Raw genomic sequence first — 23,494 nt, 5'->3', positions numbered from 1 at the left:
ACTGAGTGTAACGCCAAAGCTTCATGGTATTTAACGTCAATAGCACAGATCGTCCCTTTCCTCTATGTTGAAGCTAGTTAAAGTCTCTTTTTGGTGATCACTGTCAGATGTCATACTCTTGGCAGCTCAGGCTTCTTTATTGGATCAGATGGACAGACAGATCACAGACACAAGTACTTAACTTCCATCATACTTTATACTTCTACTCCACTACATTTCAAAGACGACTTTTATACTCAACATTTGTGTCGCATCTTTGACTGATTTTGCACAGAAAACATGTGACTGAAATAAGATGCACTGATACAGGCTAAACACTACAACAATATATAAAGTAATTAAGAATATCTTCCCCTCAGCGAACTACGTAATATTAAAATGCTACTCACACATTAATAAATAGTACGGTTGGGCAATGACAGCATACCGTGAGACGATGTAAATGTGTCTTCACATAAAAGAACAATAATCAAAGCTGTTATGCAAATTGGTTTTATAAGTTACACTGTATGCAATTGTTGCCGTTGTTATTCCGCACAAAGGGATAATTCCCTGTTTGATGTGCAGTCAGTCCTTCACTGTGCATCATCACAAAGGGCAGGAAATGAGATCTGACCCACTATCAGAGGGTGTCCTTTGACGGCGGCGCCCTCATGTGGCCGCAGAGAGACAGTGTGTTTGTTTTCATGCTGCCCTAAAGCATTTCCTCACTCACTGGGTGAGTTCCCCCACTCAGGGTTTTCTCTGGCAGGAGAACACAGACACACTGCAACAAGAGAAGTTCAGCAGCGAGCACGTCACATGTCAGCACGGTCCAATAGGTGACAGGATTAAATCAGGAAAAATAAGTCTCTAGTGTCAGCCAGTCTGTCATTAATATATCTGGGTTTTATTAAATAAAAGTTTTACCTAAAATAATTATATTTACATATTATAGCAACTTAATGATCTGCATTATTAGCCATCATCCTCAGTTGTTTTCCCCCTTCGCACTGGCATTATGCATGTGGCTTAGCCCTAAAGTGTGTGTGTGTGTGTGTGTGTGTGTGTGTGTGTGTGTGTGTGTGTGAGAGAGAGAAGTGTGTGAGGAGGCGGCGGGTGTCAGCTGACAGCTGTGTGAAGGGAGATGACAGTGCCCTGATGCTGCGTTCTCTGTTCTCTGGGAGCCATTTTGTCTGTCTCTGATCTCAGAGTCAGGTCTGCCCCCCCTCACCCCCCCCCACCCTCCCCCTCAGCCAATCACGTCACTGCTCAGCCTTGCAGAAAACATAGAAACACAGTCTGATCTCTCTCTTTCTCTCTCCCTCCCTCCCTCCCTCTCCTCCCTATGCTCCTACGGTGCTCATCTCCCACTTGCCTCTCTTTTCTTGGCTCTTCTGCTCTTTGCCCCCCTCCCTCCCTCCCTCCCTCCCTCCCCCCTGTCACCTCTCTTCTCTCCTATTTTCTCTTCCTTGCCACCCTCCCTGCTCCTGCTCCTCCTCCTCCTCCTCTACCACTCTCTTAATCCTCATCCCTCCTCAGTGGCTGCTCCCACTCCTTCTCTCTTCCCCTCTGTCACACCCTCCCCCTCCTCCTCCCCTCCTCCTCCTCCTCCTCCTCTTCAGGCTCTCTTGTTGTGCAACCCGTTTCTAAACAGCTCAGCCTTTGTGCCTTTTTGTGTCTGTTGCCATTTCAGCCCGGGTCTGCAGTCTTTACTCATTTTCCTCCAATCAGGGACACCATGTGACTCTCTGCATGAGAGGGCACACAGTCCCTTCCCCCCTTTCTCTCCTCCCTCTCTCTCTTTTTCTCCCTCTCTCTCTCTCTCTCCCCTACTCCCTCCTTACCCCCCCTCCCCTCCCCTTCATCTAGCCAGCCAGCCAGCCAGCCAGCCAGGCAACATACGCTAGCAATCAGGGGAGTCAAAGAGAAAGAGGGAGTGAGGGGAGGGGGAAAGGGGAAGGAAGGATGAAGGTATATACACACAGCATAGTGAAACAGTCTACAGGGAGTAAAGGGGGGGGGGGGGTGTAATGTAAGGTCTGGGTAGGTCAACGCAAAGTCTGATCTGTAGCTGCAGAGAGCAAACTGTATTGTCACTTTGTTTGGTGAATGTATAGAAGCACATCCACACACACTCTGCTCCTCTGTTTATTTCAGCCACATGTTGGGGTGCATGCTGCACACACACACACACACACACACACACACACACACACACACACACACACACACACACACACACACACACACACACACACACACACACACACACACACACACACACACACACACACACACACACACACACACACACACTGAGCCCACACAAGAAGGGGGAGGATCCTTCAGTGTTAAACACGGCTCTGGAATGTAAACAAGAGAGAAAGGGAGAAAGAGAGGGGGATGACTCAAGAGAGACTTTGTAGTTTTATATTATATCATAGTTTCTATCATTTTCTAGCATCACTCAACCCTCTCTAAGTGGTTTGAATGTGTAAAGAAAGACGGGAGGGTTAACTTGTCATACGTGTGCAAATGAACCAGCATCCCTGTTTAGGGTCAAGCTCTGGGTTCATTTGAAGTCGACGTGAGTGAATGGAAGTGATTGTTCCATATTAGGAGGCATTGGTTTTTCAGTTACGTCATGTTGTATAGATTAAGTTTTTTTTCACCACACACATCGTACCAGGCCTCCAGGTTCACATGATAGATTATAAATAAATGACTTGTTGATCTTTGAAAAAGTATAAATCTTACTTATGTCACCTTTTTAAAGTGATATACTTGCTTAGTTTTTTCCCAGCTCTAATCTGTGTATTGTAAAGAAACCTGTAGGCCAAAACTTAAAAAAAAAAGTGAGAATCCATAACGCAGAAAAACTGAGGCGAAAAGAAAGGAGAACACCAGAGAGAGAACAATATGAGAGCAAAAAGTGGAGCGCTCACGAGTGCGGTCATAGCGTCTTTTTTGGAAATTTCCATGACCACGTTGATTAAGTATGCAATCTGACCGCAAGATAGCTAAGGCCTGGTTCTAAACAAACGCTCCCGCCTCTGCTGTGCAGGCTTGTTTAACGGCTGAGGGGGCAGCGTTTGCCTTCATAGCACGGGGCGCTGCGCAGAGATTGAAAACACACACGCGCACGAACACACACACACACACACACACACACACACGAAAACTGATGTGTGCATGCAAGTCCCATTTAACACAGATACACTGCGTTTCCCTGTGGCGTTGTGTGTTCAGGACAACTCATCTGGTGTGTCTAGAGAGTTTGTCCTTGCTGATACCTAATCCGTCTGGTTTGATCACATTGCCAATATCTCTTTTTTTTTTTTTTTCACATTTCTACATCCTTCGGCTTCAGTCATGTGCCATTCCATCATCCATCCATCCATCCACATACAACCGTAGAGGCCAGGATGAGTTGGCATTGTCTCTTAATTTGCTTCCCTAAACTTTCCGCCTCTGACATTATCTGTCAGCAGAAAGAGTTTCCAAACCGCCAAACGTGGGACCGGTTAGTGTTTCCGACCTTCTAATGGTTGGAGTCCAGACTGGCAGCAGCTACGTCGGTAATCTGATCCTGGATGCGTGGTTGTCTAAATTTTCTAAATCCACATCCCGGACGTTTGAGGGTTGACCACAGCGACCACTGTGGCCTGGTAGTCAGGAGAGAGGAGGCCACGTCAGGGTGATACAGCACACACACACACACACACACACACACACACACACACACACACACACACACACACACACACACACACACACACACACACACACACACACACACACACACACACACACACACACACACACACACACACACACACACACACACACACACACACTCCTCCTCTCGTGCTGCTGTGTATCGTGTGGCAGTAGGTTCTGAACACATCCATCATGATTATGAATACATTTTCAGCTATAGGATTATATTTCTTGTCCCACACGTCCTAATCAGGAGTGCAACATAAATTGCTGTAACTCTTAATATATATTGCCTGAGGCTCAGCGGCACAGGGTCTATTTCTAGACCTCCATTCTTCTTTTCCTTTCCTCCTCTGTTTGATTTAAGCTAATAAAGTGAGAAGAGTTATCTGTGTGCTGTCAGGCACTCAACACCCAAACACAACAGTTCAGGGACTGCGGGGAGTTCCTCAGCCTTCGCAGGCGGCGAACAAGTCACACTGCTCTCAATATGGTGGTCTAATATGACGGATGTTATTCCCCGCAGGTCGGCTCTCGGTGGCTCTGCTCCCAGAAGCCCCGGGGCTGTTACTCAACTTTAACCAATTTTATACAAAAAACAGTGACAACCGAAACTTTGACTTTATTTGTTATCATGTTGTCCGTTTATTCATGTGAGGCCTGAAATGAAAACCGTAGGTTGTCCGTCTGAATCCCCAGCAGAGGGTCAGGAGAGGACAGAGACACATGAGGGGAAGTAGATGTGATTGAAAGCAGCCGCAATAAACAAATAGTCATGCTCGTGATTGTAACGAGTGAGGCAAGGTCAGCACCTCTCACGAATGCACTCACTGACATTCCATGAACTCCAGAAAAAAAGACTTCTGGGTAAATGAGGATGGAAACTATCAAGGCCATCTTTAGGGATGGTAAAACTGATGTACCACTTAACCGCCAAACAGATGTGGTGATGCTGCATTTTCATGTCAATGAGGACAAAACTGCTGCCGAGTCTGAATGAGAGGAATCTGACTGTATTGAGCCCTTTATGCATTCTCAATGATCCACTCCTGTGTGAGCTGTGAAACATCAAGCACTCATTAATGGCACTGCAGAATCAATCATGCAAGCCTTTGATCCGAGCCAGCGACCTTTGCCCTTTAAATGTTACACTTTGATCCATCTTTTTTCTTTTCTTTTTTCCCCCCCCTTTCTCTTCTGGTATCTCGACACGAGAGGCCAGTCCATTTCTCACACTGTGGAAAAGTGAGTGTAACATCTGTGCCGACTTTAAAAGAGCTCTGCTGTTAGCACGGGTCATCAGTCAGAAATCAGCAAGCAAGAAAAATAAAACAAACTGGCGGAGGAAGAGAAGTAGTAGCGTTAGTGGCGCCATAGCAACAACTTCATGCCCAGATGTTTTTTTTACCACCAACAAAGATCTTTTTATCTTAATCTCCAAACTTAACAACAAAACAGTAAAAAGCACTTTGTTGTCGGACTGAAAAGGTTAGATAAAAAAAGACTACATGTTGATCCATCTATTCCAGTATTGTCTTTGCTCTCCATCCTCTCAGCCATCACAGAGGGCGACCTCCCATGAGCCTTTGCACACAGAGCCCCCGGGCCCCGGGGCACCTCTGTCCCTGCCTCTCTCTGCCCGAGTCACGCCACGGCAGCGGCTGCACTCACCGACCAACATACAATAACAACAATGACCAGAAAAAGTCAGCGGCTGGGAACAGCAGCAGCAGCAGCAGCAGCAGAAGGGCTGTCGTTAACGGCAACCATCACCACGGCAGCTACTTACCGGGACACGCGCAGCCGCCCACGGACATCTTCTCACATGTCTGGTGTGAATCCGATCAGAAGGATGGTGGTGGTTCTGTTATCCACGCTGTCTTCTCCTCTCTCTGCTCCTCTCTCCTCTTTCTCACCAGTCACTGCTGCCGCCACTGAGGCTGCTCACATGAGCGTCTGTTATCCCCACTGTTCACACACACACACACAGACACACAGACACACACACCACCAGGGAGCAAAGAGAGGGAGGGAGGAAGGGAGGGAGGGGAGGGAGGAGAGTGACGACGAGGGAGGAAAAGAGAGAAAGAGGGGAAGAAGAGGTTAAAAAAAAAAAAAAAGAGCACAAAGGATCGGATTCTCTCAGTTGTAGCCGTACACTGTGAATCACACCGCGCACGTGTGTGTGTGTGTGTCTGTAAGAGTGTCAGTGTGTGTGTGTTTTATGTGTGTGTACGTGTGCTGTAGAGTGAGAGGGATTCTGTTCCTGCCTCTGCTCTGCCCTCACCCTCATCAGCCCCGCAAATTACAGCTCAGGTGGGAGGAGAGAGGGAGGAAGAGAGGAAGAGAGAGAGGGGAGGGAACCAGAGGCTGAGTGCTCGAGAGAGAGGGAGTGTGTGTGTGTGTGTGTGTGTGTGTGTGTGTGTGTGTGTTATAGACCGTGGCAGAGAGAGTGGGAGTGTGTGTGTGTGTGTGTGTGTGTGTGTGTGTGTGTGTGTGTGTGTGTGTGTGTGTGTGTGTGTGTGTGTGTGGCAGAGAGAGAGAGGGAGTGTGGACTGTCAAAGTGACCTGAGAGGCAGATTTGAGAGAATAACAACCATGTGATGTGGGTCCTTTTTTTTCTCCTTTAAAATATGTAGAGGCTGTTTTTCACCACTGCTGCTACAATGACACACACGCACACTCCAGGACACACACACATACACAAACACACACATATATATGAACATACACATACAAAAGTGCACACATCAAGGTTTAAATGATCTCCCTGGAATGATGCCGTGTGTGTGTGTGTGTGTGTGTGTGTGTGTGTGTGTGTGTGTGTGTGTGTGTGTGTGTGTGTGTGTGTGTGTGTGTGTGTGTGTGTGTTGTGTTGCAGCCATCTGAGTGGCTTGTTACCATCCAGCGTAGGTCTTCTACATGGCAGGGAGGGCATGGGGGGGAGGAAAAGGGAGGAGGGGGCGATTGACGTGCCTCAGCTCTCTGTCGTCTCCCTTTCTCGCTCATTCACTCACTCGCTCCGTTAGTCTCTCTGTCTGCAGTACGCCACACAGTGTTACTCTCTCCCGCTTCACTCATCCTCCCGTCTACTGAGCCATTTATCTCTCCTGCCCTCCTCCCTCAGTGTCTCTCTCTCTCTCCTTATTACTCTTTCCGCCGTTCTACCTTTCCCTCCCACTGTCTCCGTCCTGCTGTAATCTGTCTTCCATCACTCATTTCTCTGTCAGATGACCAAGTTTGTCTTTGTGTGTGTGTGTGTGTAACAGGGAGAGTCGCCAGCTGACTGACGGGCTGCTTCACAGCCTTGAACATGAACATGAACACACCAACAGACATCGTCATGCTGCTGTAAATACTCACTTTAACTTACTGTAACACCAAATGTGTATTAATTCACTGCTGAAAATAGTCTCCAGTAAATGCTCCATTTCACCTGTTTGAGTAACGTCTCTAAAAGCTGTTTAAGGAAACGACGGGGTCTTTTCTTTAACTTGACAGCATTTTGGCTGAAACTAAGTTCCACATACAGAGAAGGGAAATCAGAAATCATTAATAGACAAGCTTATACATCGTTTGTTTTGGTCTTCTCACTGGATTTTTATGACAATAAGAAAAGTGAATCTTTAAGCTTTGTTTATACTTGCGCATCATTGACTACTTTATTACCTTTGTACAAGCCCTGTAAAGAGAGACGTGGAGTATTACATGCATTAAAAAGAAACAAAGGTTGAATATCCTGTGAACAATCTGATTTGGCTACAATATATATATATATACCCAAATGTCGATTTTTAAGGCCTCGTGTTTCTAAAGCACCTAAAAGCTTTACAGGACTTCTTTGTATAATACCTAGACAAGTAAATAGTGCTTTTATCAGTCAACTATTTGTGACAGTCACATGATTGCGCGCCCCGAGTTACAAAAATTCATGCATGACCAAGCTCCGGCATCATTTTCTGGCGCCCGCCTCGCGCTGGCTTCACTACGGTGTGTATAAACTAAGCTTTGTCCTTTAAACAGGTGGTTCCCAACCTGGGGGACAGGAGCCCAGAAAGTGATCCCAAGATAAAAGCTGAGGAGTCATGAGATGATTAAAGTAATAGTTGTTTGTGATTTTGTTACCTTTGCACAGAGCCAGGCTCACACATTCATTTCTTTTGCCAGGTCTTCATGCTAAGCTAGGCTAACAAGCTGCTGGTTGTAGCTTCATATTCAACGTACAGACTTGAGAGGGGCATCGAACTTCTGACCTGACCCCTAGCACGAACTCAAATAAGCGTATTTACCGGAATATAAAACTATTCTCATATACAAAAATTCTGTTTATCCATCAGACTTTTGCGTATTCAATCAAAATGTTCTCGTGAAACAATGGATAATGTCAGCCCTTCAGCCTTTTAAAAGACGTTTCAAATAAAAGCTTTGTTTTAAAAGACACAAAACGTTTGGGGGGCTTCGGCTTCAAACACATACAATAGTTGTTGTTATATTTACAGCGGCCATTCTGACCAGACATTGCAGGGTAAACACAGGTGTAAATAATATAACTAATTATGGCCCTGTGGGTCCCGTGGGTGGGTCATGGCTCTGGTATTGTGCATGCTGGCTCAATGAAATGACTGTGACACACGAAATAGACTGAAACAATAGATCATTTGATCAATTGCACCTGTGTTTTCCCTGCTATGACATGTTGAGTCGGCTTCTGTGCCTACACAATTACTGCTCATTCAGAGATTTTCAAATATTCAAACCATTTCAAAAGGTCATGACCCCAGCTGAGCCCACAGCACACATACTCACACCTCAAGAGACTGCATGCATATGCATTACAGTACACACACACACACAAAGGTAGAACAGTCAGCTAGATTTTTTGACATTCTGTGCTGTTTTCACAGAGTTTCGTTAAACCGGGCTCTCTCTTAACATGCAACAAGGAACACAAGTCTGCATAGATCGCCTCCTCCACATATTTCTATTTCCCTTTTTTAAGACACTTGCTCTTTGTCTCCCTCCCTCTCATCCTAACCCTCTGTCTCATTAGGCAGCATTGAGGAGGAGTGAGGAGGAGAGTGTTAAGCCAATCAGAGAGGGGAAGAAAGAGCAGAGGAAGGAGGGGAGACGGAGAGAGACAGAGAGACAGAGAGGGGTTGCAGGAGGAAGAGGGCAGAGATGAAGAGAGAGAGAGAGGGAGGAAAAGAGAGAGAGGAAGAGAGGGCGATGGATGGATGGATGGATGGATGCGAGAGGGAGGGAGGAATGAGAGAATAAATAGCTCTGGCGCACTCGTCCCCCATTACCCCGGGAGGGCACTGTCGCCATGGCAATGTGGCAGAAAAAGGATAGCACCAGCATGATGAGCTTACACACACACACACACACACACACACACACACACACACACACACACACACACACACACACACACACACACACACACACACACACACACACACACACACACACACACACACACACACACACACACTGTGATTCACACATATATCTGCCCACATTAACAGCTTCAGAGAGACAGTTTGACAAGTTCATGCTTTCAAACGGATGTGTGCAAAAAAAACACACACTGTCTTACACCTTACCATAATTATTTATATATACACACACACACACACACACACACACACACCACACATCAACAGTTTGCCAGTTAGCAGATAGTCAAAGCCCGCATAACACAGATAAATAACTGCGACACGGAGGCCACGGTATGAAAGACAGACAGAACAAACAAACACGAAGGTGATGAAAAGGCAGCAGAGAAGAAAATGACAAAAGGAGAACAGCAAAGCGATTTTCTGGAACAAATCAAGAATGACAGATTCCTGCTGTGACTTAAAACCCCCCTAAAGTGTTTCCTCCGTTCTTTCTTTTTTACTTTTCTTGATTCATGTACATATCTGTCATCGTAATTAAACCTGAATCAACAGTTTTTTTGCTTTACTTGGGGGTGGTGAAACTAGTTGTAAACATAACTTTGACATATGGTCAACTTATAAAGTTGTAAGGTGTAACATGGTAGGAATGGTTGCTTAGTTACACTTCAAGCAAACCAGGAGTACAATTTTCACTCAGCGGCGTTGCCCTGTCTGCTAAATTACAAATCCTGCAATAAAGCGAAGGTATGACCCGTCGTACTCTGCCTCTGATTGGCTAGGACTTGCTGCCTTCATTGCTGTGGCCTCAATTATGTCTCTGTGACCTGTGACAACAATGTGCTTCGGCTCCTGGCAGGTTCATATCAGTGTGTCCACAGCTGCAGAGACAAAGTTCAGTCCCCAGGCAGTTAATGTCGAAGGATTTGTACTCTGCCAAACAACTAACCATGCCCGCTACGGACAAACGGGCTTGTTTTAATAACGAACCTTCATTAATGTAAAATCAAGTCAATTAGGGACTAGTAAGGAAACACTAGTGGAAACCGTCGCCCCCACGTAGTAAAACAAATCACCTGAAGTCAGTAGACTGAAGTTAAAAATGGCTTTAACGTGGCTCTCGTGCCTTTGTTGCAGCACACTCAGCTTTGAAAAGTTGTTTGGATGGCAAATGTGGTGGTTAATTAGCTTGAGAAATCCTGTGCGCATCGAGCCCGAGGGCAAAGCGGAGAATGAAAGAGGCTGTTCTGTAGACGGCCAGCTCTCCGTAAACTCTTACGTAAGGCAGAATCTGCCTCCTGTTTCTCTCAGCTACATTATTGATGCGGGGCTTCTGTTACCACGCCGACTGGGTTTGTGTGCGTGCGTGCCCGTGGACGTGTACACCTGTAGGTCTCTACCTCGAGCCGGGTGGTTTCTCACCTTTGATGCTCTGTAGAAAGAGAGGTCTCCTCCAGCTGATGTTACTTTCTTTCCCCCTGTCTTGTTCTTTCTTCTCCTCTTTTCTTTTCCCCCCACTTGTATTAATGCAAGTCCCCTTCCTCCTCCTTCTCCTCTTTCTCTCTCAGGCCTTCATTTCTCACTAACAGATGTTCCCGGCACCATGTGGGAGGACATTCCTCTTCTCTGCTCTGAAAAGCTTGAAAAAAAAACCCCACTCACATCAAATAAGGGAAAAAAATCAAGAGTATGATGGCAACGCAACTCCCTAACGCCTGTGTGTCCTGCTTCACCCCTCAGAGAAGGTGTCAAGTTAAAGATCAGAGGGCTTTTGCCTTTTTATAACGCAGCGTTACACAATATCTGAAAGGTCATGGAAGTGCATGCATACACGTGCACGCTAAACATCGCATGACTGAGCAGCAACGACGGCTGCAAGTCATATAGAGACACACACACACACACACACACACACACACACACACACACACACACACACACACATATATATAAAGCAGCAGGTGTGAGGGAGGCAGAGAGAGGAATGCATGTACCTGACTCCTCAGACCTCATGGGTTCTTTAAAAATTCTAAACATGCGTAAAGAGCACTGTGGGAGTCCTCCTGCAGGTCAAGAGTGAGGAAGGGATGAGAGGCAGAGGGGGAGAGAGGGGGGAATGATAGAAAAAGAGAGGAGTGAGAGACATGAGAGAACAAAGTCTGGCACTCTGTAGAGCTTAAGGGAATTAGGGAAAATGTTTGTTTATGAGTGAGTGAGTGCATTTTACATTTACAACTAAAAAAAGAGCAGCCAAAGTGGGGGTGGGGTGGGAAGAGGCCTGTGGAAGATGAGTGGGTTAAATATATGTACATGTGTGAGGCCGTGTACTGACATGGTGGCTGGGCGCCGGATGCTGCAGTAAGGTGACCCACTTACACACAACTCCCCTCTCCCGAACACACACACACACACACACACACACACACACACACACACACTAACACACGCCTCATCACGCTCCTGAACACACTCGCACCTCACCCGCTGGAGACTGGAGGATGCTTTGGCCCCATTTCAGACAGTAATGTGCTTCAAGAGTTGTGGGAGATGAGGCTGTAGGTGGTGCGCTGTGTGTGTGTGTGTGTGTGTGTGTGTGTGTGTGTGTGTGTGGCGGGGGTGAAGAGAGATGTAGCAACAGTACAGAAGAAGATGTAGGCTTAAGGGATAAAGCAAAGGAAACAAGAAAAAGGAAAACAGATAGAGGTCACAGAGCAGATGTACTGTAGGTAAGACGTATAGCTCACACCAGGTGGCTCTGTGCATCAAAATAAATGAACAGCGAATGTGCTGTACCTTGTTAGTGTGTGTGTGTGTGTGTGTGTGTGTGTGTGTGTGTGTGTGTGTGTGTGTGTGTGAACATATTTCCTTCCCATCTAATCTGGTTCAGCCAATGACTCTGTGTACCGCCATGACATTCAGCAGGAAAGGTCAACTCCTCGCCGGTATGCACGAGATAACGGACCAGACACATCCATAGTCCTCCACAGACACAAACAGTGAGATGATACAAGATAACACCACACAGAATGAAGAGGAGATGAACCTGAATTCATTATGGCAATCATTTCATTCAGATATGAATATCTGATCGGCATCCGTTGCAGATAGGTGGCTCGCTTGGAGCAATCAGCTCACTGGGAATTAACTCATTCCCAACTTTAGAGGGCTAATAGAAAAGCAGAAAGTGAGAGCGGAAGTTAATGTAAAATGTTTAACATCAGCATCTAGTGGAGAAACTAAGTCACAACAGATTTATTGACATTGTTCAGCGAACAGGAAGCTCCAGTACAGGGGGGGATTTTAACTTAAAATATATTAAAGTATATCATCAGTCAGTAGCTCAGTATTTCTGTAGAAGTGTAGTATTTTTTAAATACCTTACTCCACTATATCTTTACATAGAAAACAGTGGCTTGCTGCTATATTAGTGTTCAGAATTTTAAATACAGCTCCTTCAACAAAAATAAATCAAGACACAAGTGTGAAAAGCATTACAACGATCTGATATGTTAATAACTGTCAACTTTAACAATAAATTCCTCTTCAACTGGGCTTCCTGGGTGAAATTGGAATGTAGGATCCAGAGTTTTTAAGCTTCACCCATGGTTATTTAAAAGAGTCGAGATCTCTCAATGGAGTTCTGCGCTGGCCTAAAACTGAGACTAAAACCCATTTTTGTTTTATTTTAATGATTAGTGACAGTTCGCTTGCAAGGCTAATGCAACACACACAATCTCTCTTCCCACTGGGCATTGCAGATCTACTCTAACACATAAAACGCAGAGACCCAACTTGAACCCGAAGCTTTATGCAAAAAAAATAAAAATGGCCACATGAATTTTTCCAATATAATTTGTCATTCTGACTTAATGGAAGTGTACTAAATTGCAGGTGTACTGCTTTAAAGTCCAAGATAGACATTCTGAGATCATTTAGATGGGAAGATTCATACCACTCTCCTGTCCAATTAATGTGAAGCTCCAGCAGTCAGTTAGCTTAGCTTAGCATAAAGACTAGAATCAGGGGTAAGTAGCTAGCCGTGCCTGACGTGCTATTGAGTTTGTACAATTGCTGGTAGCACATTTTGGACAGAGCCAGGCTCGCTGGGAATAGAGGAAATATTTTATTTGATTCCACCAGAAGCTTTAACTGCTGCTTCACCTGGTTAAGGTGAAGCTGGAGATGTGCTGTGAGGGAACAAACTTGATGTCAGTTGGTTAAACTGGACTGGTTTGACCGGATTTATTAAGAAATTAACAATAGCAGTGATAAACTGTGAGATGAAAGAACTTCAGCAGAAAACTTGTGTGTGTGTAACGGCTAGTAAAGTAGGAGAAGAAAGAAAAACACTTGGCTGCTGTACTGAATATGTAAATGCAATCAACCATCCACAGACCATCAAATGATTCGTCAGTGGAGCATGAAGTTTGCTGCAGCTGTGGGTCTTCATTAATGCTAACCACCTGTGAAAATACTGCTTTACACAGCTGTGATTATTACTCGGACATTTAGAATAATTATTCATTATGTCAGGTAGCACAAGGTGGAGCAGCGCAGGGTGAAGTGGAAACCGAAATATATATATATGTATGCGTTATAACACAGCACTGGTTTGATTTTTTTGACTGTAAAGTCATGCAGGGCCTCAGCAAGGCAGTAAGTCATGTGAACACAAGCGATTAACACATTCAAATGTATTCTATCATAATGATCTAGTGTGCAGCACAAATGATTTCAGAGGCTGAAACCCATTTCAACTAATGCAAAGACATAAAGCTGGACCTCTGTGGGAGCCATTTCAAGTGAAACGGGGCAGTAACACTGCTGTTAGTCTCTGACAGCGAACCACGTCAAGGTGGAGGTGTGTGTACACACATTAATCAGCAGAGTCAACACATCAATATTGCAATGTCTAAACATGCAGATAATCTCTATTTGTTCTGATGACGAGGCAAGCGACAGGAAGCAGATACAGTCTTTGCTTTGCTCTGCAATGAGACACACCACTCCAAGGACAGATTCCACTAATGCCACATACTGTTACGTCTACTATACTATGATACTCGTGTTGAATGCATTTCCACAATGTTCTCAGAAATGATAACTAGGGAAACAATGAAACACTTTACAGAGTGATCTTTACAATTTCACAATAACTCAGTTACACTCAGTGCTTTCACTTCCATAAAAGGGTGGGACCTTATGTAAACTAATTCATTTCAGAGCTGTACCTCACAGGGATTTCCTAATTTTGCTGAAATTGTTAAATGGAAGCAACTATTATGACTGCAGGTTTTCAAAACTGCATCTACTGTTTCAGTACAGGTGCCTATTAATAGGATTGGTAAATGAAAAAAATAATTATAAACCCTGTGATACTGTATTTCGGTTGTTGCAGTATCGTCACTTGGACGCAAGGTGTCGCTTTTGAGCAACAAATGAACCCCCTGTATCAAAAGTCTTACTATAATGCTGTTTGACTTCATTGACGCTATTAACGTGATAATAAAGCAACTCAAATACATTATATCCGTGTATTAGTTGTCACAAAGACATGACAAATGTGTTTATATTTACTTAAGTTAATAAATATAAACATAAAACAGCGCTGATCCAGAGTCTTTGCAGCAAAAATAAAAATAGTTTTCAAGAGAAACTAGTTGACAATCAACGACAAAACCTGTGCTGAACGTTTAGCTGACCTGGGATCTGATATCTCCTCATCTCCTCACTCCTCACTAATGGACGTGATTTGGCGCCAATCTGATCCCAGGTCTGTGCGTTTGGCGCGCTTCCAGCCTGTGACCACGTGTCTGTGCTCTCCGGCCTGCCAGCGGACCATGTGGAGCAGCAAGATGGCGGCGCGGTGGAGGGGGGACGACGGGGATTTAAATGCCGGCAACAGCGACTTTCTGTCCAGCAACACTCCCAACGAGGTACCGGTTTGCTCATATAAGCCACCTGACACAGAACGAGCTGCACAGGAGCGGGTTTCCGTGTTTTATTAGGCGGTACGTCGCCGGCAGAGGAGGCCACATGCGTGCATTGCGACACGTGGCTCGTAGTAGTACCGAGGCAGGGAGCTGAGCTGCTCGGTTCATCTGCTGTGTGGCTCATGTGGCTACGGGGACACGGTGCTACACGTCAGTAAACGTCGTCACCTCTCCGGTCACCGTCAAGGACTCATGTGTGGAGCCGAGGAGACACCGGTTCACTTCCTCTGGAGGACAACATGTCCCAGACAAGGCTGCACCCTCAGCACCGCACTGCCTCCTTTCCTCCATTTCTCTTCCACTACACTCAAATATGACTGTCCTTGTGTTGCAGTCACACGTTTAATTGAGTTTTTAAAACTCAATTAACACAGTTTTAAACTGCTCTGCTGCCACATAAGAGTGTTTTTTGGGTGTTTTTTTGACGCCTTGTTAACATAGTTCAGGGCCTGAGAGTAGCTGTTTGGACACTTGTCCCCTCAATCTGTCTCCTACATACCAGCACACTTGTGTCCTGGTTGAACTTGGGTAGATAAAGACATTGCTCTTTGACTGGGTCCATGTCTATGAATGAAGCCACAGAGATGGTGACACATGCGCAGATGTTGCAGCTGTTTTCAGAGATGAGTGATGTAGAACATATATCATTCACTGGGTACACCTTCTGAAATGTTGGTTTCCATAGTCTGGATACATTACTCATGACAGTAAACCAAATATATTTGGTTTTGGACTGTTGGTCTGACATGTAAATATGTGATCTTTGACTTTTAGTAGTTGCAATCTTCCCTTTTCACAATTTTTTTTAATAATTTATAAACCAAATTATTTATCGATTAATCAAGAAGGTTGCAGCCTGGTGTGTTTTTTTTTTTTTTTTATAATAATTGTCCAATGTCGTTCTAATTTACATAGAAATGTCTCATTAAGGCATTTATTTAGCCCTTTCTTGTAAATATAAATACTAAATATATAGAGCACTTAGGGTCAGCTCTGCCTTACAGTTTTTTCACTGCTGTATTTGAAGAATTGTCTGAATTGGCAGCTCTTCCTGTTTATGCTGAAAAAGTTAATTTAGAACTCAGCGCGTCCTGTTCCTCAGCTTCTGGTCGCACCCAGAGGTAGCAGTGTAGTGTAAGATTGCATGAGGAAGGAATTGTTCAGATCAGTGTCCATTCGAATTCACAATACACTTGGTCTGATGTAATATTTGTGTGTTTTTTTTGTCCCTGCAGATGGTCCTGAGTAGTGTGGGAAGCATGGAGATGGACACCCAGTCCTGCATGGATAACTCAATCCTGGCCATTTTTGAAGACTCCACTGTCTCATCAGAGGTCAGAATTAAAGCATATCTTCACATTGCATTATTACATTAAAAGATACCCGCTTTACTTTTGTAGTTGACAGTTTTGACTCTCCTCAATTGGACAAAGTTGACACTTGTTGGTGGAGTAAGAATTGTCAATGTAAACGAATAAACCTGGATCTCGGTGCTCCCTTTCAGTATAAGAGTGGAGCGGAGGAAGAGAGTGAGACTCTGCTGTCGGCCCTGACCGAGATGCTGGACAGTGTGGAGGACGACGACGCCACTCTGTCTCCCTTTGACACCCTGCCAGACACCCAGCTCCTCATCCACCACGAGCGCAGGGACCCCTCAGTGGTGGGTGCACACACAGGATCAAGACATACGAGCCTGAGAGAACTTATTTGGAAACAATCTTTCAATTAAACTTCCAGTCAATTGTATCATGGTTATGCTGTTATAATTCCCATCATCTGAGCACCTCATTATTATTACATACATTTGCCTGCATAATTAGGACTTATGGGTAGATGAAGTTGAGCAACATGCCTTGATAAACAGCACTGAACACACTAGTGAGCAAAATAGTATATTGGTAAAATAAGATATTTGTTTAAAATATGTGATGTCCCATTATTAACATTTCTGCTGTTCTTATTTCTCTCTTTTCTTTAGGAACAATCACTCGCTGACAGACTTAGACCAAGATCCAAATCACCAAATGTAATATTCACAATGAAGATTGATGGAGAAAAGGAAGATAGAAACAGTCGTCCGCAGCTGTTCAAACCACAAATTCAAACATCGTTTCACTCCACAAATAAGAAAGCGGAGGATGAAGTCGAGGTTTTCACCTCAACTTCTCTCGTCAACCTGGTGAAGCTCATGCACCCGTACTGCCTGAAGCTGCAGGTGGAAGAGGAGGGGGATAAACTGAGGAAGAATCACACAGTATTCGCTCAGGAAGAGGTGTGGAAGTATGAGAGACCCAGCGAAGAGAGCGATGAAGAGATAAATGTTGTGTCTGATGACGAGGTGACTCTGAAAGACACAGAGGAGGATGAAGAGGGAGCTGAAGAGAGAGCCCGTAACGTCCTCTTAAAGAGTGTGCTGCTGAACGGAAACTCATCCACCACGCCATCACCCAGAGAGAAGAAAAGGGTGAGCTTTGGCTCCGTTCGAGTGGCTTCATTTGAATCAACAGAAAAGGGATTGAACGAGAGAAATTTAACAACAAGTGAAACCGCATCAGCTCCTCTGATCAGCCCCAAAGCACTCGAGAAACCATCTGACTCAGCACTTGAACCCCAAACATTGTCCTCAGAAATGAGCAGCAACAAGGTGTCAGTTCATAAAGGTGAGACGAAGGCCAAATCACTCAGCCTCCAACAGTACAGACAGCTGCGCCAGACGAGACAGCCTCTGGTGGAGAAACAGGGGAACTACACCACCATGTGGCCGTGTGTTTCTGAGACCCCCAAGGAGCTGACCCCCATCCTCTGTTTACAGGGACAGGGACAAAACAGCTGTGGACTAAAGGCAGCACAACTTTATCCCGATGGTAGAATAAATGGTGCTGATCCGCTCCATTTATCTCAAGCTCCAGGTCACCAGACCCTTGGCGTCTCTGCTCCGCCCACGCCTCACTCCTCAGAGCCCAAACCCTCCACTCATCTACGACGCAGCGGACTCAAGCGCTCAAGGACTGAAACCAAAATCCTCTCACCTGCCAGTCTGCAGCCAGACGTCACAGCTAACACGAATGTTAATGTGCCTGAAAGCAAAAAAAGTCCAGTAAAGAAACCAACACTGCTCAGTAGTGATCCCCCAAATCCCGTCCTCCTCCCCCTACCAGTTAGCCGAACAACATCACCAACCTCTGACCCCTCCTCACCAGAGTCCAAAGTGGAGATCCTCAACAGAGACTCTGACCGTTACAGCACCAGACACTTTACAGAAATCCACAATAAATCCTCAGGCACATCTCTGAATAGACGGCCCTCCTCCTCAGGGCCAAAACCGGAGGTGTTTTTAATAAACCAGGGCTGCACCATCCTGTTACAGGAAATTAAAAACAGGCTAACTGAGATAGCTTCAGGTGTCTCCTCCGGACCTCAAGCACTGTGCCGAACCACAACACAAATCAAATCTGCCTCAGAGAGCAAGAAACTGCAGCCTCAAAGATGCATTTTGATCCAGACTAAAGAAGAAGCCAAGCTGGAACCAAAGACTCCTCTGACACCAGGTCCGCAATGTTTCCCTTCTGAGGAACCAACGCCTACTCTACAGTTGTGCTGTGGGGTGCAGACTGACACAGCTGACTCAGGTAAACATTTGAGACTTGGTTGTTTATGTGTCTTATGATATATTGAGTTCACTAAGAATTGAGAAATAAACAGCATCCACAAAAGTTTCATGTCAGACTGTTCTTCTCCTCCAGGGATTGAAGCACCCGATCTAACCAGCCTGCTGGAACAATTTGAGGAAACACAGGGTGAGTAATCGGATCACTGATCACACTGTATGGTCGGATGCTGACGTCCGATCCTCTGGTGACCTCTTTTTATTCTTCCTCCTCCAGCTAAAGAGGAGAGGGTGTGTGAGAAGGAACCGGAGCCCAAACTTGCTCCCTCACAGTTAAACCTACAAACACATGGACACTTGGACTTTGACAGAACTACGCTTGTAGTGACACAGAGATCCTCTGTGGAAACACTTGAACCTTTAAGCACTTCAGAATCACCTGGGAATCCAGAAACACTCAGGAGTGGACCACCTCTTCACATGTCGGAGGGTGCAGACATCCCAGAGGCCCTTGGCACTGAAATCATCCTCAGGACTCAACTAGATCTGCCAGCGAGACGCAGAAATCCTCCATCCAAGACCATCCAGATAATCGACCCCCGTCCTCTTCCATCCAGGAAAATGCACACCAGCCTCCCTGCTGCTCACGTCTCTCCTCACATTTTGTCATCCGTGGCCTCTGATCACGATTACTGCGGCTCCGTGGACCGCTCACTGACAAGTGTTACTCAGCGCAACAGAGCCTCTAAACCCAAGGACGTGTCTCAAACCTCTGATGAATCGCAGGTGACAACACATCCCTCAAGTGCTGCTGCTGAATGCAAGAAACAGACCTCCACCGGTGAGGTCAGCACCACCATCAGAGCTGTAGGAAACAGCGATGCAAATACAGCGATGCAGCTTCTCTCTGAGCAACCCAGGACCAGATCAGAGACAAGCCCGTCCACAGACGTCGTTCCTTCAGACAGTGCTGCCACAAAAACAAACTGTGTTTTTGCAGCTGAAGACGAGACAGCGTCATGCACCCTCCCCACTCCTCCACCCAGCCCTCCCGCCAGAGGACGGGAGAAAAGGAGGTATGGGAGAAGATCTCCTTGTTCAGATTCTAGCTCCAGCTCTCCTTCCTCGTCGTCCTCCTCGAGCTCTGCATCTCCCTCTCCAAAAAGACAAAAGTAAACGTCTTCCGCTGTGTTCAGCATTCGTCTTTATTTGTCCTCTTTGTGCTTAACTCCTAATTCTCAATTTGTCCGTCTTACAGGCGCCGTCACAAGCGTTCAGAGAGCAGTTCATGCTCGTCGTCATCCCCCTCTAGCTCGATTTCCCGCTCCCCACGTCGGCGCTACAGATGGTCTTACTCGAGATCGAGGTTGAGCAGGTCAAGATCCAGATCTTGGTCCCAGTCAAGGTCCTCATCCAGATCTCGATCACCATCCCTGCGGGTTTGCCGTGGACGGTGGACAGATGTTTACAGGTCAGTTCATGTTGGAGTTATCCATTCAGAGATTTAAAATTAAATTTACAAAGGTGTTTAGATGTTATTTTACTTGCACGTCTTTCTGGCTTCACTGAGTTAATGAGTGTAATCTCAGTTTCCGTCTTCCTCTCATCCCAACTCATCATCACAGCAGCAGAGAGTCAAGGAAGCTCAGGAGAGAGCATGAGATCAGGATTCAGAAACTCAAAGCCATAGTGAGTAAAAGATCACTGTCATGTGTTTGTATTGTTTTTGGTTGAGTAATGAGCTGCGAGTTATAATGAAAATCCTCTCAAACAGGACGAGCGCAGGGTGGTGTATGTCGGCCGCATCCGCAGGACCATGACACACGACGAGCTGAGGGAGCGCTTCTCTCAGTTCGGAGACGTAGAATGTGTGTCGCTTCACTTTAGAGATAGAGGGTAAGCGTTTACCATTGAAATGGATATTATAATGTTTTAATTGCCTTTAGAGTGTTTTTTTTGTACTATTCATCTGTATTTGTTAGTGTTTTAAACCCTGAACGTCTGTTTCCCATAGCGACCACTACGGCTTTGTCACATTCTACAACATGGATGATGCTTTTGCGGCCATCGATAACGGCGGCAAACTACGGAAGCCTGATGAGCTGCCGTTTGACATCTGCTTCGGTGGAAGACGACAGTTCTGTAATTCATACTACGCCGACCTAGGTGAGACTGAAAAACCACTAAGTCAAGAAGAGAGCTAGAGTGAAGGCAAACATGTTACCTTTGTCTAAGTATAAATATGTATAGTTTTTCTCTTTTATTGCAAGCTGAACCATTGAAACCACGGCATAATATTCCTCGTAGAATGTGAATTAATTTATTCAATTTAAGGCACATTTTAAAAATACAATTTCCATTAAAAACGTCACAAGAAAATGTGTATTTTTAATGTCATTGAACTTAACAGTGAGCCTGTAAATGTTCGTCTCTCCCTCAGACGCAAACAGAGATGCAGAGCCGGCTCCTGCAAAGACCAGAGCTGAGGACCTCGACTTTGATTCGTTGCTCAAACAGGCCCAGAGAGGATTAAAGAGTTAGCAGAGCTGTTTGGAGGAAAAGAACAACAAGATGGATGCAAAGATGAAAACGGGTTTTCTTCATGAACCTCAGAGCTTCATGCTCGTACTTATGTAGCAAACTTATGTATGTTAGTCGTTTTTTCTATGTTTTGACTCTTAATACGCATGCAGTTTCTGATGTGTACATTTATGTATTAATATGTAGCACTGTTTATTGGATAACATGTTATCAGTGGAACCCACTAAAGATTTTTGTTTCATTCCAAAACATTTATAAAGTTTTGAACATTTGTATATGTAAAAAAATAAATGCTCTTAATTGTGTTTCCTGATTAACTGGTTTGTTTTAAATCCAAAGAACATTTCCAGTGAGCCAGCATTCACAGAACCATTGGAGTGATTTCACTTAAATGTTAATAGTTATATTCGTTTGTCATGGTTCAGGCTCTTGTGTTGGTTCCTCAGGTTTTTCTGACTTCAAATCTCACAACACCCAGTTAATTTGTTCTGCAGGACTCTTCTCTCAACTTCACTCCCATAAACCTTCTAAAATTGTAAATTGTCTTTCTCTTTACACCTCAGCTCAAAGTCTCAGTAGCTTGTTCTTGTCTGCTGTCTTCATATCTTTAACTTCATTAACACTCTTCACATCAAGTGCGATTGGAAGCTTGACTTCCCCGACAAATATCAAAGCAGGGACATCAAATGTGAATTTTGGCAAATCAAGATTTCATTATCTTTTCTGCCTCTGATTACTTTTGTGAGGTTATGCTTTCACTTCTCTGCTCTTAAACTAGACCTTTCTCATTGCAGGCATAAAACATTTTAAAACAGGTGTAACTAATAACGTAAATTATACTTACACTCAAATATGTTACACTTCCAGAGCCGTATTATGTCCCCACTGGCTTTCTAGCACACCTAAATGAAACGGCATCGTTAATGTTATCAGTTACACCTGCATATTTCCTGAGATGGCATATCAAAATGTGTCCATATCTACACCCAACCTCAGATATCGTTTTCGTGCTTACTTCCTGTCCTCTATCCTTTAATTGTGATGACACAAACTACAGTGATAGCGATGATCTTTGGGGGTGTAAGGTTCAAGAAATGCCAATATTGCAATGACTGAAGTCAGAAAAATGTGTTTTGCTCTTCTTTTTTTTACCTTACTCTATGTTTTATCTCCACTGTGCAGAATGATACGTGTGCAGGTTGTTTTCATGTTCATGGAGGAAAGGTTCTCTGTGCTCACATTAAATCATATGAAGAAATGTATGTGCAAGCATGGCTTTGTGACACCACAACTTGTTTGAGCCAATCAGAGTCCTTTTATACATATTTTGAGCTCTTAGGCATCTCTACAACCTGACACTCGGCCTGATTAGTAGTCTTAACATTGTATGTGTCTGCTTTTACATCAGTCACTGCCTAAATTGCTGGTGAATATCAGTCACAAATAGCTCCAAATAATGTGACAAAATGAAAATTTCACAAAATGAATGAGGGCATGTACTATACAGTATGGAGACTACAACAAGAGGAACAGTTTTCATAAGAGCACCCTCATCAACATTAACAGACTATCTTAAACAGCCCTGCAAGGGGGTCAAATGATCACAATCAGTCAGAATATCTGGCAGTTTGAATGCACTAAGCTATATATTTACTGAAGAGCTGTGAAATGCAAAGTGTTTGTTATCTTGACTGCTCCTTTCGTGTTTTTTTAACGCCTTGTAGACTATTGTCGCGAATTCGCTTCAAACAGCTTCCCAATTTCTGCCCAATTATTACATTACAGTCATTTAGCAGACGCTTTTATCCAAAGCGACTTACAATCAGTAGTATATTACATATCATTCACCCATTCACACACTGATGACAGGCTACCATGCAAGGTGCCACCATCAGTCTCTAACTAACATTCATGCAACATCCAGTCCACACCGATGGCAAGCCTTCAGGAGCAACTTGGGGTTAAGTGTCTTGCCCAAGGACACATCGACTGCCGAAGCCGGGTATCGAACCACCGACCCTCTGATTGGAGAACTACCTTGCTCTCCACTACGCCACAGCCGCCCCTATGCCTTATGCCTAATGTCTCTAATTTGCCTCATACCAAAATGTATATCTATTGTATGTGCTATATTGAAATTAATAATCTCCACTTAATTTAGCATCTGCATGACAGCAAAAAACACAAATACATTCTTTTTATATATAATTGTAAATAAATTCAGGCAATAAGGGGTTGAACTGTCCCTTTAG

At 44.7% G+C, this 23,494-nt stretch overlaps 2 protein-coding genes across 7 annotated transcripts in view; one reads left to right on the top strand and one right to left on the bottom strand.

Annotated features, from left to right (window-relative positions):
• Positions 1 to 14,876, bottom strand: part of ldb1b (LIM-domain binding 1b) — a 28,823-nt gene extending 13,947 nt beyond the window's left edge. The window contains exons 1-2 of one of the 2 annotated variants that reach the window (XM_054604789.1): positions 14,804 to 14,860; positions 5,492 to 5,670 (exon numbers count right to left, since the gene is read on the bottom strand). In XM_054604789.1, coding sequence (XP_054460764.1) covers positions 5,492 to 5,519 — 28 coding nt within the window. In that variant the 5' untranslated portion in view covers positions 5,520 to 5,670; positions 14,804 to 14,860. Of the gene's footprint in view, positions 1 to 5,491; positions 5,671 to 14,803 lie in introns of both variants that reach the window. The other variant, XM_054604790.1, reaches the window with a different exon arrangement.
• si:dkey-93h22.8 (uncharacterized protein LOC449943 homolog) lies at positions 14,843 to 21,794 on the top strand. 5 transcript variants are annotated; one of them, XM_054604781.1, is made up of 11 exons: positions 14,843 to 15,037; positions 16,330 to 16,428; positions 16,599 to 16,754; positions 17,073 to 18,723; positions 18,838 to 18,891; positions 18,979 to 19,873; positions 19,960 to 20,172; positions 20,330 to 20,390; positions 20,476 to 20,597; positions 20,716 to 20,867; positions 21,142 to 21,794. In XM_054604781.1, the coding sequence occupies exons 1-11, from the start codon at positions 14,843 to 14,845 to the stop codon at positions 21,240 to 21,242; spliced, it is 3,699 nt and encodes a 1,232-aa protein (XP_054460756.1). In that variant the 3' UTR covers positions 21,243 to 21,794. The 5 variants fall into 5 exon arrangements, with proteins under 5 accessions (XP_054460756.1, XP_054460755.1, XP_054460760.1 ...); XM_054604780.1 differs by having other exon boundaries at positions 20,327 to 20,390; XM_054604785.1 differs by lacking the exon at positions 14,843 to 15,037 and adding an exon at positions 15,052 to 15,112 and having other exon boundaries at positions 20,327 to 20,390; positions 21,142 to 21,791.
• Positions 21,795 to 23,494: the final 1,700 nt, after the last annotated feature.

Source organism: Anoplopoma fimbria, chromosome 9 (genome assembly GCF_027596085.1).
Source record: "Anoplopoma fimbria isolate UVic2021 breed Golden Eagle Sablefish chromosome 9, Afim_UVic_2022, whole genome shotgun sequence".
Taxonomy (NCBI): domain Eukaryota; kingdom Metazoa; phylum Chordata; class Actinopteri; order Perciformes; family Anoplopomatidae; genus Anoplopoma; species Anoplopoma fimbria.
Note: the sequence above shows the minus strand (reverse complement) of the source record. Positions and strands in the feature narration are given on the sequence as shown.